The sequence below is a fragment of the Lacerta agilis genome, chromosome 11, assembly GCF_009819535.1.
Source record: "Lacerta agilis isolate rLacAgi1 chromosome 11, rLacAgi1.pri, whole genome shotgun sequence".
Lineage (NCBI taxonomy): Eukaryota > Metazoa > Chordata > Lepidosauria > Squamata > Lacertidae > Lacerta > Lacerta agilis.
In genome coordinates this window covers 26,561,025-26,579,550 of record NC_046322.1, presented here as the reverse complement: position 1 = coordinate 26,579,550, position 18,526 = coordinate 26,561,025, and the positions used below count along the sequence as shown (strand labels likewise).

Sequence of the window (18,526 nt, the reverse complement as noted above, 5' to 3'; positions counted from 1 at the left end):
AAATTAGGTGGGTTTGGTTCACATGTGAATGCAAACCTGCCAAATTCACATTCCCCAAAAAAGAACTAAAAAACAGCTATCTGATTAAATTTGCATTTGCCAAATTTCTAGTCCACAGATGGGAGAGAGATTTGGTTTGCTTCACATTTTAATGCGAACCTATTTGATTTATATTCCCGAAATGATATGCAAACAAAAATGAAGTTTGTATTTCTCTGCATTGTGTGATGCTGTTATCCAATCAAGTAATATGTTTATTAGGGGAAAGTGCATTATACCGTACTACAGATGGTGGTTTGCAAGAATGTGTCAATTAGGAAAACTTTCATACAAAAATGTGTACAAGAGGAGAAATGCACACTTAAATGATGGTGAATTTTCATGATAACTTTTTGGGGGATTGGGGAAATCACAAACTGATACAGAAATCTGGAGAATTGACTTTAAGACTGGAAAAATGAGAGAACTAAATTTGGGAACTCATCCATCCCTGTTCTAGTCCCCAGTCTATAGCAAACATCAAATACTTGCTTTTTCTCTGACTGATGTTTCTATCCTGCTGCAAACAGCAGCAAAGAAAATGGGATAAATCCTAGCAGCCTGGCTCTCTAGCTTCACTTGAGGTCCATGATAAAGAATGCTTAGCTAGAGGGGAAGCTAAGGAGAGCTATTTTTGTGGCTGATTTCTCTTTATTTCCCTTAAATAAAAGGAAACAAATTATGGAAGGCATAATTCCTTGTGTCTTTCATACAGAAAGAGGGGAATTGAATCAGCAATAAAAGCAAATTTCCTAGAATCATCAAAGGAAGCCGCAAATGAGGGTCATTGATTCAGCAAGCAGTTGGATAAATGCAGTTGGGAGAATATAGCAGTAAAATCTCTTGATCGGAAGTAAAGTTTTTTTTTTTTTTAAAGAAATAAAATGCCATTTGTATTCCAACTTAACCTTCTCCTACAATGCACCAACATTATGGCTTTACGGGTTAGAAGTAATATCGTACCAGAAGGTTTCCCCTAATAACAAACCCCTAATGGGAACATAAATTTATAATTAATTACTGTTACTGCATCATTACTTTTATAAATATATATCTGTATACATATTTATGTGGGTGGAGACTCTCCTTCAGGTATACAGGGCTGAGGCCATTTAGGGTTTTAAATGTCAGCACCAACACTTTGATTTGTGCTCAGAAATGTACTTGGGGTCTTTTAGGACCGGTGTGATATGGTCCCAGTGGCTGCTCCCAGTTACCAGTCTTCCTGCTGCATTCTGGATTAGTTGTAGTTTCCGAGTCACCTTCAAAGGTAGCCCCATGTAGGGCATATTTCAGTAGTCCAAGCAGGAGATAACCAGGGTATGTACCACTCCAGCAAGACAGTGTGCAGGTAGGTAGGGTCTCAGCTGGAATACCTGATGGAGCTGGTAGACACAGAATTAACCTGTGCCTCCATGGACAGCTGTGAGTCCAAAATGACTCCCAGGCTGCACACCTGGTTCTTTAGGGGCACAGCCACTCCATTCAGGACCAGGGAGTCTCCCTCACCTGCCCGCCCTCTGTCCCCCAGAAACAGTACTTCTGTCAGGATTCAACTTCAATCTGTTAGCTGCCATCCAACCTGCTTCTGTTCATTCCTTCATTTAGTAAATGGCTTATCTGTTAGCTGTAGTGTAAGGAGCAATGCGGACATATAGCATATTTACTTGGAAGTAAGACCCATTAAATCCAATGGAATTTACTTCCTACTTTTACACCCATGGTTAGCAGAATGTGGAGTTTTCTTGTACTGGTCAAATTTCTCCTGAACAGAAGTTTGGGAGAGTTGAAGCAAGTTAGTTCATTATAAGGGATGTGGGTGGCGCTGTGGTCTAAACCACTGAGCCTCTTGGGCTTGCCAATCAGAAGGTTGGTGGTTCGAATCCTGTTGCTTGGTCCCAGCTCCTGTGAACCTAGCAGTTCAAAAGCATGCCAAAAAGTGCAAGTAGATAAATAGGTACTGCTCCGGCTGGAAGGTAAACAGCGTTTCCGTGCGCTGCTCTGGTTTCGGTGTTCCATTGCACCGGAAGCGTCTTAGTCATGTTGGCCACATGACCCAGAAAAACTGTCTGCGGACAAACGCCGGCTCCCTCGGCCAGTAAATCGAGATGAGCACCACAACCCCAGAGTCGTCTGCGACTGGACTTAACTGTCAGGGGTCCCTTTATCTTTACCTTTAGTTCATCATAAGTCAGAGGGAGGAGAAGCAAATGTTGATTAGCATTTTGTACAGAACCACTGAACCTGACAACGCAGCCATTGCCAGCTGTGAAGTCCACCTTTATCCTCTCTGCCTGCAGGAGATGTTGTAACAGAATTCCCGCTGCATTCATCCCCACTAATTCCCAGATAATTCAGTTGCATTGCTTATGGTAAAAATGATCCTACTGATGAAGAACTGACATGCATAACAGTTCACCATTTTTTATGAGTAGTAAAAGATAACATTGTACATTAGAGGGGAAGAGGAGGAGCACAGTTAGTCGTAGATTGTAGCCAAAAGCAATAGAGTTTGATTCCCATAACTTTTTTGCGGGAGGAGACCATCCTAAAATTGTAGAATGTGCTTAGGAACTTCCTGTCTTAGAGGAAGAGGAATGGTACATTAAAAAGTAATGTATTTTGTCCCTTTCTTTCTTATGTCCTTGCATTCTGTCAAAAGCTCTCATAGCAACTGCGTAATCTTGAAAGACTGCCAGGATCTGTCATGCTCTGCTTACAATGGAGCCATTCTATTTTCAGTGGTACTTAAAGTGCGTAGCTGTGTATATAGACTCTGCTATATAGACCATCTGTGGTGCTCAGCGTATTTTAAAAGATTGATTACCTCACCACCACCTTCTTCTGTGATAAGAGTGACATAGAGTTTATCCGCACTTCCCTTATGCCCTGCTGTTTCCAGGCACAGGTCTATGCTTAAAAGCTCTGGGTCTGAGCATGGGGGAGGTTTTTGGCCCTGAGCTTTCTCCATGAAAAGCTGCTCTTTAAAGCTCAATTGGAGCAAATGTCAATTGAGTTCTCTGCAGATTGCTGTTTGCTCCAGTTGAGCTTTAAGCGGATTTTCATGTGGAAAGCAAACAAAGGTCAGGCACTCTCACACAGAGCATGAACCATGCCTGGAAAGAGCAGAGGAAAGGTAAGGTGGATAAACCTAGTGTTCAACAGATTGTGATAGTTTACATATATTAAACCCCAGAGCTGATCTGCAGACTAAGAAATGAATGAACCATTCCCCCCTTTGCTGTGATCAATATCTTAGCAGTATGTTATCTATGCTCTTCCCTTGCTGTCATTTTAGTTACACTAGCTCTAGAGCAGGGTACCTCAGGTCCAGAGGCCAAATGTACCCCTCCAGCCCTCTGTCTGGCTCTTGGGGCCTCCTTGGGCTATACCTTAGCTCCAGGCCACATTCCTCAATGTGCTCCACATCCTCCACAATGTGTTCCTGTTCCACATCCCCTTCTAGTTCATTTACCTGGCTGGAAGGTGCCCTTGAACTGTAACAATCCTGGGAACTATAGCTTGCCAAGGGTGCTGAGAGTTGTTTAAAAAAGGTAAAGGACCCCTGACAGTTAAGTCCCGTCGCGAATGACTCTGGGGTTGCGGTGCTCTTCTCGCTTTACTGGCTGAGGGAGCCAACGTTTGTCCACAGACAGTTTTTTTCCGGGTCATGTGGCCAGCATGACTAAGCCGCTTCTGGCGAAACCAGAGCAGTGCATGGAAACACCGTTTACCTTCCCGCCAGAGTGGTACCTATTTATCTACTTGCACTTTGATGTGCTTTCTGCTAGGTTGGCAGGAGCAGGGACTGAGCAACGGCAGCCCATCCCGTCGCAGGGATTCGAACCGCCGACCTTCTGATTGGCAAGCCCAAGGCTCAGTGGTTTACACCACATAATGCTTGGGGGAGGGAGCCATGACTGTTCAAAGTGGTACCCTAAATTGTGTGTGTAGGAGTCATTTCACTCAAATTGTTATTTCTTTTTATACCCTGCCTATCTGTCATTAAGTAAATAAACTCCCAAGGTGACCCACATTGGACATACCTTGCCATGTTGTAGCATTCTGCCTGTGTAGTTCTGTTACGAGTTGTTCCCATATGGGAGGGTTGACTGCATTTGACTGCTTATCTCTGTTTGCAGTGAGTGTGTGTTTGTTTTCCTGCACTTGCTGCATATGCTGGCACTTCCTCAGAAATGTGGAACAGCTAGCATTTGTTATGTGAAATATTGTGGATGTGTGGATGATATGTAGGAGGGCACTGGTATCCGAGTGCCAAGGCCCTGCGCATATACTGCTCTAGTTTTCATTAAGGCTGCACTGCATATTCTCTAGTTTGGCATGAAATCAGCACTTGACACAGGCAACCTACCGGGGGGGGGAGTACCCACTTTGCTGAACATGTGAATAATATCAGTGGTCTTTGCTACCACTTGGGTCCCTTGGTTGCTGCTTTTGCCTGACTATTGGCCATGGTGACTGGGGCTGAGGAGAGATAGAATCATAGAATCTTAGAGTTGGAAGAGACCCCAAGGGGGGGGGGTCTAGTCCAACCACTGCAATGCAGGAATCTCAGCTAAAGCATCCATGACAGATGGCCATCCAACCTCTGCTTAAAAGCCTCCAAGGAAGGAGAGTCCACAACCTCCCAAGGGAGACCATTCCTCAGAATTTTTCCCCTGATGTTTAGTCGGAATCTCCTTTCTTGTAACTTGAAGCCATTGGTTCAAGTCCTACCCTTCAGAGCAGGAGAAAACAAGCTTGTTCTCTCTCCATGTGACAGCCCTTGAAATATTTGAAGATGGTTCATATCTCCTCTCAGTCTCTTATTTTCCAGGGTTAACATACCCACCTCCTTCAACCATTCTTCATAAGGCTTTGTTTCCAGACCAGCAACATCTAAAAAGTCTCAGGTTTCCTATCCCTGATTTAGGTTTTGTTCACTGAACATGGGTATTCAGAGCAGACCCTGTCACTGATGCTAACCAGGAGCACAAATTTTCACCTGATTGAAATTACACATGTGCCTTGTTGAATTGAGGCTGTGCAGTCACATTCCCCTTTGACATGCTACTCGTTTTCATGAAGCTGCGTTATATTGGATTTTGTATTTATTGTATTGATTCTGGGATAAGAGTGAAGGAGCCTATAAATAGGGTCAGATTAAAATGACCGCTTACCACCTTTCCTGGTGAGCAGTGGTTGCAGCCCAATGCGGCACCTCCTCTCCCCTTGGGCACGCCGCACCATCTTTGCCTGTCTCCCTGTCCCCCTCAGCCGCTGTGGAGGCTCATGGGTTCCTGCCAAAACAGTCCATTCAAATGGGCCAATCCACGGCGGCCGGGGGGGGGGCATGGTGAGTGGACCTGAGGGAAGACTGCCTCCCTCCATCTACTTAGCCCAGCCGACCCCCAAACACAGCACCCAGTCCGGCGCGCCAGGGTGGGGGGGTGGGGGCTCTGTGGCTGGGCATGCAAGAAGAATCTGAAAGTCTTTGAAATCCACTCTAGCTGAAAACAGCTCTCTTTGAAGTTGGAATATATTTCAACCCTTCAGGTTTTTTTTTTATGGCGAAAGGGCATCGTAGAAATAAATGAGATGCAGCGACCAGTCCTTCCAAGGTCTCTGATGAGGAACTGTGTTGTCAGTGACTGCTGTTTGCTCAGCATAAAGAATATTATGAAGTAAAAAGACGTTGACTATACTTAAGAACACAAATAATGCTTAAAAAAAAAAAGAAATCAACCATGAGAAGACATGTCCTTTATTCTTCAGCTTCTGGTGCTATCTGGTGGAAGTTGGTGAAAAAACAGCTTCTAGCATTAGAGTCTGACAACCTTTTTAAAGAGCATTGAAGCTGTTATAAGTAGAGGCTCTGTTAATGTGATGTGGGGATGGGTTTACTTTATCTCACTATTATCTTCAATCAAGTAGGATGTCCAGGTTTTGGTGCAAAAATTGTTTATCATAAGCTTAAAGGGATATAAAAAAAAAATCCCAGTTTCACGCTGCCTTCAGCTCTCTGTTGTATGTCCTCAGTCCAATAGAAGTGCTATTGTGTCAGTCTTTCGAGATGGTGCGGCAAAAAAAGAAAGCAACTCCTCACAAACACCCCCTTGTGCCCTGACAGGCTTTGGATGTGGCAGTAAATCTGCTGGTCTGCATCCCCGGCCACTCATTAGGATTGCTGTCATTTTTCTTTTGTTTCCACTTCATAGTCTTCTTAGTTTGGAACTGGTTTGAGGGGGATTTTGTCATGTAGCCTTTTCCGAAAAGCTGATGCACCGAAGTAGGTTGGCAAAGGGGAGGGTGCATCGAGATCTCTTCTTGGAAACATGGCTTCCCTGTGATCATGCTCATCTTTTTGGAAGGACTGTATTTCCAAAGGCAGCTATAACATAGCAGTAAGGAACCTTGTGGTTCCATGGGCATCACAGTGACATTTGTTGATTGGCAGGTGGGTGGCCACAATGTTGGTGAACTTCAGAAGGCCAGGTCCTCTTCCTCAACCCTACCATAAATGTTTCTTTTTGAAAACTGCACTTTGGGCAATGGTTTCTGTGAGAAAATGCTTTTTACCTTGTTTCTTTTTAGAGTTTTTGTCTAAGTTGGAACTGTTTTGTATTGATACTGATAAAATGTGTATGTGTGTGTATATATATATATAAAATCCCAAGTTGTTTTCCTCCCCTCTTTAAGGAGAAAAATCAAGGTCCCTTTATCTTTTCCCCTGCTGAGAGAAAAGCAGCTTGAGGGCCAGGAGTGTTTTTTGAGAGGGCAAGCAGTTATGGATTTTCTTCCACAGAATTCAGTATATGTTATTATATATTTCAGATCCCTGGCTGGAATTAAAAGACCTGAAATGAAAGTTCACCTAGAATCCAATGTAAATTATTTCTTTTACGTGAGAGCAATTAACATCTTTGGGACAAGTGAACAGAGTGAAGCCGCTCTCATCTCGACCAGAGGTAGATAAACGCTTTCTAACTTGTGGGAAAGGATTCCTTTCTATCTCAGAAGGAAATGCAGGTGCCTTCTAGTAAATTCTGTTGTACATTGTTTCATTGACAGTGATTACTGTAGGCCTTAAGATTTTGTGATTCACTACAAATGCACAATGTAATAATAATCCATGATGTGTGTTTTATTTCTTTCCTGTGAATCACATCAGGAACTAGATTCCACATAATGAAAGAAACAGCTGCCCCTGCCTTGCAGGTGTCACCAAGTGGAACCATGATATGCCTTCCTGAGGAAACTGGAGCCACTAGGCAAGTACTGCTCATATTTACTCCTCCTTACTATTGAGCATTATTGTCAACAGGATGTGAAGATCTATGTAGGTTAGGGATGAGAGGAATTCAATTCAGTTTGCCTCGAAGCATGAACCCACCAAATTTGCTATTTCCAAACCAAAACACAACCTATTAAATTCTTAATTCAGTTGAGAACCAAGGAGTATGTACAAAAATGTGTGTACTAGGGTGAAAGAATGCGCACATTGGTGAAAATAGCATACAATGCATTATATTATGCAAAATTGCTTTGCCAAAATCTATACTGGGCACATCTCTCTCTCTCTCTCTCTCTTTTGTTACTGAACTGGTTGGATTAAAAACAAAGCCAAACGTTCCTATCCTGAATATTCGACAGTGGATAAATTTCAATACGCATACATTAAAAAATGCAACACAGGCTTGTTTCTTCTTTTGAGGCAGGTGAAATCTCGCTGTTAAAGGTGAATAAGACATTGGACCTTTCTGATGCCGAAGGTTCAAACCATTCTTTGACTTTTGCCAATATAATGCTGCATTTGTTTCTGTTATCTCTGTGTGCAGCATCTCCCCAGTATTGGGTGAGCTCCTGTCTGCTCGAGGATGGCACTACTGGGAAACAACTGTGAGTGGCTGTTCCGCTTACAAGGTTGGGATCTGCTATTCTACTATGCCACAAGACAGCATCCTGGGGCAGAACAATGCTTCCTGGTGCTTGCATTGTCCTAGCAAGACAAGGTAATAAATAACACCTTATTTTTTTAAAAAAGGAAGTTGTGAAATTACATGTCCTTTCCAGTCTGTTCCTTCTCCTCCATTCCCCTATAGGTGTGTGTGTGTGTGTGTGTGTGTGTTGATTTTCTATTTGTAAGCCACTGGAAGATACTTTGCAACTTTTAAAAGGTATACAGCACTTACAGGGGGGGGTATTTATTATTGATTGCTGTACTTTCTGCATCCCTCAAGGTTTCCCCAGATTCACTGGAAATTTTTGTTTGTGGGTAGTGCTGCTTGGGCTACAAATGATTGGCTTGGCGCCACCAGAGTTGAGCATTAGAGGGAGTGATAAATATAAATTGTGACGTGTTGCCTTGGAGGACAGCTTGGATGTTATGGAAAGTGGCAAGAAGCATAAGCACAAGTGATGTCCAAAGGAGGACATCTTTGGACATCTTGTATGTTGAGATTGTGGGAATGTTCAGGGTGGCAGGAGAGGCTATATGTTTGTTAATATCCTTCCTAACTTGCACTAGCAGCTCATACGTCTCAGTGCAGGAGAGATGTGCAAATGCTCCCTCCAGATGTTACACTAGTGGCATGGAATATGGATGCTTAGTTGCACATTGGCTTATCACCATGCTCTGCAACTTCTCATTCTGTTTTAATGCTCCAATCCTAAGCAACAGCTGTGGGCAGCAAGATGAGGTTCACAATGCATTATCCGTGCTCTGTAATAAGCTGTTATCAGCCACAGGAGGGAAACGTCTATTGGCACCCAGTTACCCTTGCCTTGATTACAACAACCCTGTGAAAAAGGCCCATTTACAGCTGGGGTACTGAGTCTGAACGCTTAGGATTTAGTGGCTCAAAGAAAGCCCATCTCAATATTTTGTTCCCGTTTTTTTCTGGATGGCACAACTTTCATCAACCGAAATAGGAGCAGAAATTTGAGCCTCTGGAATTTGTAACTGTAACGAATACTCCAACCACAAGATCCACCCGTCTGTTCCCTGGTCTGATTTTCCTGTATATGTGAGACATTTCTACCATAGCTGCTTCCCCGAGGTCATACTGATGATTTAGCAGGTGACAGGGCAAAGGAGGGGGGTGTTTTTTTGGAGAGAATCCAGGACTCTGAAAGTCTGGATGATTGGTGACTGAGAATAGCGCTCTGATGATATACTCCCTGTCCTCTACACTGGCAGATAAGGTTACGCCATGGGTGCTTCTTAGGCTTCCACTTTCCATAATCTGATCAGGAGTTTTACTATTACAGCCATAATCATCAATGGCAAGTTATATTAATGCTTGTAATGTTGCATTTCAAGGTGCCCGCTCCCTGAAATATTTATAGTATGTAACACATTTCAAGTGTTTAATTTGCATCACATAAATTATCTCAGGAACAGCTCTGTGCAACAGGTCAGAATTATTTGTCCTGTGTGGTAATTTATTTCTGTGGAGAACTGTGTGTGCGGAGGGGATTGGAATTGCATCGTCTAGACCAGGGGTCTGCAACCTTTAAGACGAAAAGAGCCACTTGGACCCGTTTCCAAAGGAGAAAAAAAACACTGGGAGCCGCAAAACCATTGCGACATTTAAAACAAATATAACGCTGCATATATTGTTTCTTACCTTAATGCAATAATAATAAATAACGTATAGGAGCCAATGCAAAGTATAATTAGTAAAAACAACAAGAATAAGTTCTTACTTTTTTGCATTGACTCAGGGGCGTACCCAGGATCAAAATTGGTTTTCCTCCTCTAAAAGGCAGGGAGGGGTGCGCTGGAGGGGGAGCCCTTCACAACGGCTCATCCCCGCTTGCTTTAAAGGGACATGGGGACGAGGGGAGAACGCTCAGTTTCTCCCCTCCTCCCATGTCTCTTTAAAGCAGTGTTTTTCAACCTTTTTTGGGCAAAGGCACACTTGTTTCATTAAAAAAGTCACGAGGCACACCACCATTAGAAAATGTTAAAAAAATTAACTCTGTGCCTATATTGACTATATATAAAGTAATTTTTCAATTTTTCCCACGGCACACCAGGCAACATCTCGCGGCACACTAGTGTGCCGCGGAACAGTGGTTGAAAAACACTGCTTTAAAGCATGCGGGGATGAGCCTGCTTTTGGCATCAGCGCGGGTAGTGGAGAAAGCAGCAGCATCCCCGCTGTTTTCTCCACCACCCCGCACCTTTGGGATCGGAGGGCAGCGCGTGGGGTGGTGGAGGAAATCCTCCACCAACCTCCCTGCCGCCCACCGATCCCAAAAGCAGGCATCACAGCTGCCTCCCCGCACCTCCCGCCGAACGCGGGGGGGATGGGGAGAAGCAGCAGGAAGCGACGGGGATGTTGCTGGATTGTGTCAGCACCTCTGTTCGCCGAAAGAAGCTTCTTTCGGCGAACGGAGGTGCTGACACGATCCAGCAACATCCCCGTCGCTTCCTGCCCGCCTCCCCCCACCCCCCGCCGCGATCGGCGGGAGGTGGGGGGAGGCAGTGGAGATGTTCCTGGATCGTGCCCAGCACCTCCGTTCGCCGAAAGAAGCTTCTTTCGGCGAACGGAGGTGCTGACATGATCCAGCAACATCCCCGTCGCTTCCTGTCCGCCTCCCCCCATCCCCCGCCGTGATCGGCGGGACATGGGGGGAGGCAGTGGAGATGTTGCTGGATCGTGCCCAGCACCTCCGTTCGCCGAGAGAAGCTTCTTTCGGCGAACGGAGGTGCTGACATGATCCAGCAACATCCCGTCGTCCTGCCCGCCTCCCCCCATCCCCGCTGCGTTCGGGGTAGGTGGGCGCAGGCGGGGCAGCGGCGCAGGCGGGCCAGCAGCGCGGCGTGGCGGCGCCTACATTTCGGCGCTAAGCGCTGGCCCTGCCCGGAGCCGCAGCAAACCTGTCAAAGACCGCATGCGGCTCCGGAGCCGCGGGTTGCTGACCCCGGTCTAGACCCACTCCTAATCTCTCTGCATTCAAGGTGTGGTTTCTACAGGAGCCTATGTGTTTTTACCCAAATCTATGTAGGCTTCCTATGCACAATGGTGGTAACTGGACCTCATGCTAAAACATGGTTTATCGTGATGGGAATGAGCTGAGGCAATCTTTGGATTCATGCACTTCTCCCTTCCCATTCCTGCTTTGGTATGGCTGTAAAGAGAGGTTTAGATGCTTTCACAAACTGCAGCTTGTCCAAACCTGACAACTGTGAGTTATCTTTAACTATCACCTGCTGAAACAAACAAACCTCAAATCATGGGCTATGATGTTGGCTTGTTTCCAACAAGCCATTGTTTAAGCTAACCACCTGGAAATGAATGAATGACTACACAAAGTTATTACTTTAATGTTTTGGGGGGGGAGGGGCTGTGGCTTAGGAGCGACCTGCGTATTTATTAGGGAAGTAAAACCCGGAATAGTCCATCCATCCAGAATGACCTAATACTTGTGTTTGGCGTCACCTAGGTCTGCCATTTGATTAATCACTTGACTTTCAATCAATTACATTGAAATAAATTCCAGAGTTGCAGTCATGTTAGTCTGCTGCTGCAAAATCAACAGAGGGTTTTGTGGCACCCTAAAGACTAATAAATTTTATTATGACATAAGCTTTCATGGAGTGGAGTGGACCCTTAGACTGCAATAAAAGTTGTTAAGTCTTTAAGGTGCCACAGGACTCTTTGTTAATTGAAATAGATGTGCATATTATAGCAAAACGTTTACAATGGGTGCCCTTTGGAGGATGCCAAAGGAAAAGCAGTTTTCTCTGCAGTGTGACTAAATGAAACAAAAGCGACTGTTCAGGGTTAAAAGGAAAGGCCACCCTTGCTGCTTTGCTCTGCAACATGGGAATGTGGAATGCTTGTCTGCAATAATACACCACAGAGCCAAATGCAATTCCATCAGTACCGTTGAGGATCCAGAGTTAAAAGAGACATTGCCATCACTTTTAGCTGCAGATTGTCAGAAGCTTCTGTTGCTTTGATAGTCACCTTGAAATGCAAAAATATGCTGGCTTAGAACAGATTTTGCTAGTAAAAGCCATCTTAGCTTTTTTCATCAAGCTTGGCACAGCAGGTGGCTCTATACTGGGGAGGGGGGAGGAACACGCTAAAACAAATGACAGAAAATGACCCTTGGAATGCATTGCTTCCTTCCAAATGAATATACAAATATGCTGAATTCGCCAAAGGACCATTAGAATGCATTAAAACAAGAGTGATGGATTGCTTGCTTATATGGCCGTTTTAAGGAACTGTCTCCAAAGGAACAACTGGGGTAAATAGAATAAAAAAGTCCTTCAAATAGCCATTGAAATGCATTGGTATAAGCTGGATCCCCATCACTCCATCCTCATAGAAATCAACTGTGTGTGAGAGTGCTACTCATAGGCATGCATTGAGAAAACTTGGATCCAGATAAATTGCCTGGGCTGGCACTACCATTAAAGAGAGCGAGCCGATTGCATTGGGTGGCAGCCTGCTAGTTGTTCCTCCTCAGCCACCTGGCCATTCCTGTCTGTTCTCAAACAGATCTGTGTGAGCCATGCAGCCAGGCCTACACCTCCTAAGTTAACCTGCCACCTTAGGCACATTGAATGGGGACCCTTTTTGACCCAGCATGCCAAATACTTACCTGTCTACCCAAGCAAGCCAACTTTCATTGGGGACAACCCACCTGCCAGGTACCTGGCATTATATGACACCAGAGGATTGACAGGTGGGCTGTCACACCCATCCATCAAAGTCCCTTTGTGCAGCACTCAGGAGAATCATTGACATGTAAAGTTGGAAGGGACCACAAGGCCTCTCCAGTCCAACCGCTTGCAATGCAGCAATCTTTTTGCCCAACGTGGAGCTTGAACCCATGACCCTGAGATTAAGAGTCTTGTGCTCTACCAACTGAGCTATTCTGGGAGGGCCAAGCAGTTGGTAGTGAGCTGTGTGTCACAGCGCTTCTCAACTGCATAACTGCCAGCTTGGGAACTGCAGCATAAGGCAGAGGGCAGAGGTTCCGTCAGGCAAGCAGACATGGAGCAATGATTACTGCTATGCTAAAATCCCCCCAAGGTTTGGCAATTTTGACTACACCGTTCATCCGGCTCCAAGCTCCATCGTTCCTTCATCCAATCATAACGCTTCCAAAATCATTGCAACCCACTACATGTTGTTGCATATATTACATAATCAGAACCAGATAGTACCCCCTTATTTTTACCTCAGCACTGAGCTGCACCAAAGGGGAGCATTTCAATCTGTGAAAATGTGTGTATTAAAGCTTTAGCTGCTGAGGGTTTCCATTTGCTAATATCTGGCAGATAGAATAAAATATTGCGATCGTCTTGTTGACCTAATCTTTCACTCTTCTGCAGTTTCCTATATAAGGTCCTCCATCGTGGTGAAATGAGTGATGTCATTGTGACAGAACAGCCGCCCCGCATTGGCATTCTGCTGGATTATAATGCTGGAAGACTCTTATTTTTCAACGCAGAAAGAGGGCAGCTCCTGTTTGCCATCCGGCAGAAATTCACTGATGCTGCTCACCCTGCCTTTGTGTTGGAGGAACCAGGAGTCCTTCACCTGCATACGGGCATGGAGCTTCCAGAATTTGTGAAGCAAAGCTAAACATTTTGTTTGAATTACATACAAGACAAAAAAAAGTGGATAGAATGTGCTCGGGGTGGCCTTGTTTCCTTCTTCTAAGATAAGTTAATGTTTAAGAACTACAAGCCAGAGAAATGCTCTGTGAACTCAGTGGTTTCAACAGGACTTCCACCATACATTCCCCCTCGCCATCACTACTTCGTAAAGTATTTTGTATACTTGGGGGAAGTTTCAAAAGCAGATCAGGGAAGCTCCTCTTAGGAACAAAAGTGTAAGGTTATTCACAGAGCACATAACTCACCCACATGCCAAGTCCCAGGAGTGGTGGTTAATTCTCTTCCCAAGTTGTTTTTATTCACTGGAATCATTCACATAAGGCACATGAGCAGACACACACACACACACACACACACACACACAAGAGCCATAGCTCAGTGTTAGAGAATCTGCTTTGCAGGTTCGATCCCCAGCATCTCTGGGTAGGACTAGGAGAGACCGCTGTCTGGTGCCCTGAAGAGCAGCTGCTAACATTACTGAGCTAGACTGACCAGTAGTTTGACTCAGTATTAGGTTCTGTGATCCTACACAGCAGAAAGACACACAAGTTATCTCTTTACTTACTACTTTCTGTGATGCATACTGAAGGACCGCCAAAATGTTTGTGCTACACTCACTGGGGGAGGGTGCCAGGAACTTCTCCATTGGTCCCTTTTGAAATGAATTGATTCCAATGCATTTTCACAGGGCCCAGCAAGAAGAAATTATTGGGAGGAGTGTGCTCATTGTCTGCAATCCAGGACTGACCCACACAGGCCTACCTCCAATCAAGATGGGTGGGGCTGCTAGGATTTGGGGACTGCTTTCAGTCTCTACACCCCATATAATCTCTGACCAGGATAGCACTCCTATTGATATTAACAACATTGCCCATCTTGATTTCAGTTACACTCATTTATTTATTTTTTTGACTGGCAGGCAGAGCCTAGCATCTCATGTGTGGCACATATAAACATACAGAGTTCCCAATCTGCTAGGATGTGTGAGCATAAAATGCTGGGTTCTTATTGTGTTGTCCTAACATTTGGGGCCCAACTGGATCCGGGCAGTTTGTTCATATGAAAATTATTCTAATACTGTTTTAATGGTATTACGTGCAATTAAAAAATTAAAAACAAACAGGTTGTAAATGACAGGATTCTTTAAAAGGAAATGTAAAAGACAAAGAGGGTTTGTTTAAGGGAAACATACTAGAACATAAAAGAAAGCATGTAAGAAAGTTAAACAACCTTAGTATGATACTTATATTGGAGTGTTGTCAAGCCTTGCTCCTGTGACTTCCTCATCACTTGTCTTGATACCATTGCAGCACTGAATTGTGGGAGTTTTCCTTCCTCATTATTATTATTATTTAAAGTAGTAAAACACAAAAATACATAACATAATAACAAAAAAAGCAATAGCACCCCCCAATGGTAATTGCCACATGGCTTCATGTGTGTGTTTTTTAGCAGTATCTCAGCTGAGAACAGTAGCTCCAACCCCAAGTCTGGTATTTATTTATTTTAAACATATAATGTACAGTGGTACCTCTGGTTGCGTGACGCGCCAAACCTGGAAATAACCCATGCCAGTACTTCTGGGTTCGGCGTGTTCATAACCCGTGCCGAACGCAACCCACAGCTATTGTAAGCAGAGGTATGAGTGTAATTGCTAAGAATCTTGCTAGTTTCACATGTAGTTAGGTCTTAATTTAGAGATGGGAATCTGAGGCCCTCTAGATGTTGCTGTACTCCAACTCCCATCATTCCTGGCCATGCTGGCTGGAGATGATGGAAGTTGCAGTCCAGCAAAATGTTTGGAAGGCCAAAGGCTCCCCCAACTCTGCTCTGAATGCCAGCTTTAATTCTGTTGAAGAAATGTGTTCTTTATTACTTATTGGCTCTAGCCCAGTTCTCCAGCCTCTCAAGATCAAGATCATTTTGAATCTCAATTCTCTCTTCAACGGTCTTGGCTCCCCCTCTTAGATTCGTATCTTCTGCAAATTTGATTAGCATTCCCTCTACATTTTCATCCAAGCCACTGATAAAACGTTGAACAGCATGGCATTGCACTCAGTACTTCCCTCTGGCCTGATGCAGAGCCATTAATATTGTGATGGTTGTTCAGCCAGCTATAGATCCACCTAACAGTGGGCCAGATTTTGCCATCTTGTCAACAAGGATATCATGGGGGACACTGTCAGATGCTTTGCTCAAATCAAAATATCTGCATCCACATCATGAGTGAGCGTGAGTGACGGCCAGCACATGTTCTAGATTTACTAATACAGAGGCCCATACAGAGGAAGCAGCAGCCGAGACAATGAGCCTATTGCCATGATCTGCCACTTTCTTCTTCATCCTTCTCTGCAGGTAGAAGCAGGACCACAACCTGGTAAGTTACAGTGAATATTCTGAATTGATTAGTTTCCTCCTTCATGAGGCAAGCTTTGTGGTGTATCTTAGGACTCTGCTACACAGCTGCAAATAAAATGTTTTAATGTGTTGTAAAGTGCAATTTACATATGTGACACTAGATGGTGAGCCATGCAAAATTTAAAACGTTTTTAAAAAAGCATTTTCACAGCGTTTTTTATGTGTGTGTAGATTCCACCTTACTCTGAGGATTGCAGGCTGCATAAGTACAAAGGAGGCACACAGGTTAGTCATATTCTTGCTTTTGTCAGTGGCTTTGCCATTATAACAGCACTGAAAAGTCACAACACTGGATATCAAGGTTGGGGGCACTTTTTCAGCCCGAGGGCCACATTCCCTTTTAGACATCCTTCCAAGGGCCACATGCCAGTGATGGGTGGGGCCAGAAGCAAAAGCAGACATGGCAAAAAATGTAAATTTTACCTTTGGACATTAGGCTTATTTCTACACGCATACACACCCCTCTCCATCTTCCATCCAGGCATGCAAAGGCATTATCAGAGTCTAGGATGTGTTTCATCCAGGGAAAACAACACAGGGTGCAAAGTATGTTGGGTAGGGGGTGTGGCCTGGGGCCAGTTCTGAGGGCTAAACAGGGAGATTCCTTCTGTGGGCCTGAGGTTCCCCATTTCTGGTGTATATTTTCCACTGACAAATCAAGATGTTCCTTTTAGGGCTTTGGCGACGGATGTGTGATATACCGCTGTTTTTAATTGATGCTTTCAATCATGTTTTAAATTTATATTTTAATTGCTTAAATTATATTTTGGAATTGTACATAATCCACCTTTTTGGGTCAATGGTGGCTAAACACTCTATCTATCTCTGGTGGAGGAGCCATCTACGAAAGAGTGATGATCATGTCTTGAAGGTATTATGTAAATTAGATCCAACTCAATAACAATTTTAAACAGCAACTATAGAAGGATCCCCAACATTGACTTTAAATTTCAATAGGGTGAAACAAGTTGCAACCTACAAGAATTCGCCAGAATAGTAGCCGTGCTAATCTGTTGTAGCAAGAATAACAAAGGGCCTTGTGCCATCTTAAAGACTATCTAGTGTAATCGCCTTCAATCAGTTCTATTCACTGTGCAGCACAAAAAAATGGGCATGAATTGGCATGGCAACAACTCAGAAATCAATGGGAGGACATTAAAATCTCCCAGAACCTTTGTTTTGTTTTCGCTAACAAATATTGATTAACAAACAACTGCAAAACGACAACAACCCAAAAAAAACTGTCTGACTTGTACAGCCATATTTTATGCTAGCTTCCCATATTACAGTGGCAATTAATCTTAACACCTAGTTTGCACATGAATGCCAAGGCAAACCGTAGAATCGTAGAATTGTACAGTTGGAAGGGACCCTGAGGGTCATCTAGTCCAACCACCTGCAACGCAGGAATCTTTCGCCCAACCTGGGGCTTGAACCCACGACCCTGACAGTAAGAGTCTTATGCTCTACCAACTGAGCTATCCCATCCTAAAAGACCCATGTTGCATCACCCTTTATTATCGGCCACCTTATAAAATCATCAGACATCTGGGAACAAAATAAAATGGTCTGAAGGGACATGATGGTTCTGCAGAGCGTATCTGGTTTTGTAAGCTGCTCAGGTGGGAGACCACGTGTGAAACATGCAGCAGCTGTTCTGAGCTTCACGGAAGAGGAAGGAACCATGACTTAGTGTGAACTGGAAAGGAGACCACAGCCTCTGTGCTCCTATCATTATTATACAGCCCTTCATCAAAGAACTCAGGGTGGTTCACAATATAAAATACCAACCCCCAAGGTGAGCTGCAACCAAAGTTCTTGTTTTATGGCTCATGGTTTGTCTGCGGGAGGCTGACTGGGGAAGCACAGGAGAAGGCTTAAGGTTATGGTGCAGTGGCTGTGGTCTCCTCTTTGGGAACCCTCGTGAATCCACACTAAGCCATGGTTTGGTTTGGCTTAGCATTCCCTGCAAAACTGAGTCAAAGACTCCCAGTTCTACAACCCACTTCTACAACCCAGCATACTTGTTTGAAGATGTGATGCCCACTACATTTTCTGAGCTATATAGGCAAATAGTCTACATGGTATGAAGCAGATTCCTATGCTAGCCTGGAGAAAGAGAAACTGGCCCAAGATCAGTCAGTGAGCTTCTAGGTTGGGGGGGGGGTATTTGAAGCTGGGTATTCCTGGCTCCAATCGAACACTTTTATACTGTGTCCACCCTGCAAACATCTGACTCCAGCCAAAGTCTGAATTCCTAGATGGTGTTTTTTTTTTTTTTTTAAGGATGTACCTCTGGGCTCGATTATTGTTTCTTGCAGTGCCAGTTTCAGTATTGTACATAATTGTTTCTTCTGGTTGCAGCAGCAGCCTAGATCTAAAGCCTATTGAAGTCAGGGGAAAACCAAAACTTCAATAGGT

At 44.2% G+C, this 18,526-nt stretch overlaps 1 protein-coding gene across 1 annotated transcript in view; it reads left to right on the top strand.

Moving 5' to 3' along the window:
• Positions 1-14,813, top strand: part of CMYA5 (cardiomyopathy associated 5) — a 51,362-nt gene extending 36,549 nt beyond the window's left edge. The window contains 4 exon segments of the mRNA XM_033164226.1: positions 6,874-7,007; positions 7,211-7,310; positions 7,878-8,051; positions 13,400-14,813. Coding sequence (XP_033020117.1) covers positions 6,874-7,007; positions 7,211-7,310; positions 7,878-8,051; positions 13,400-13,652 — 661 coding nt within the window. The 3' untranslated portion in view covers positions 13,653-14,813.
• The last annotated feature ends 3,713 nt before the right edge of the window (positions 14,814-18,526 follow it).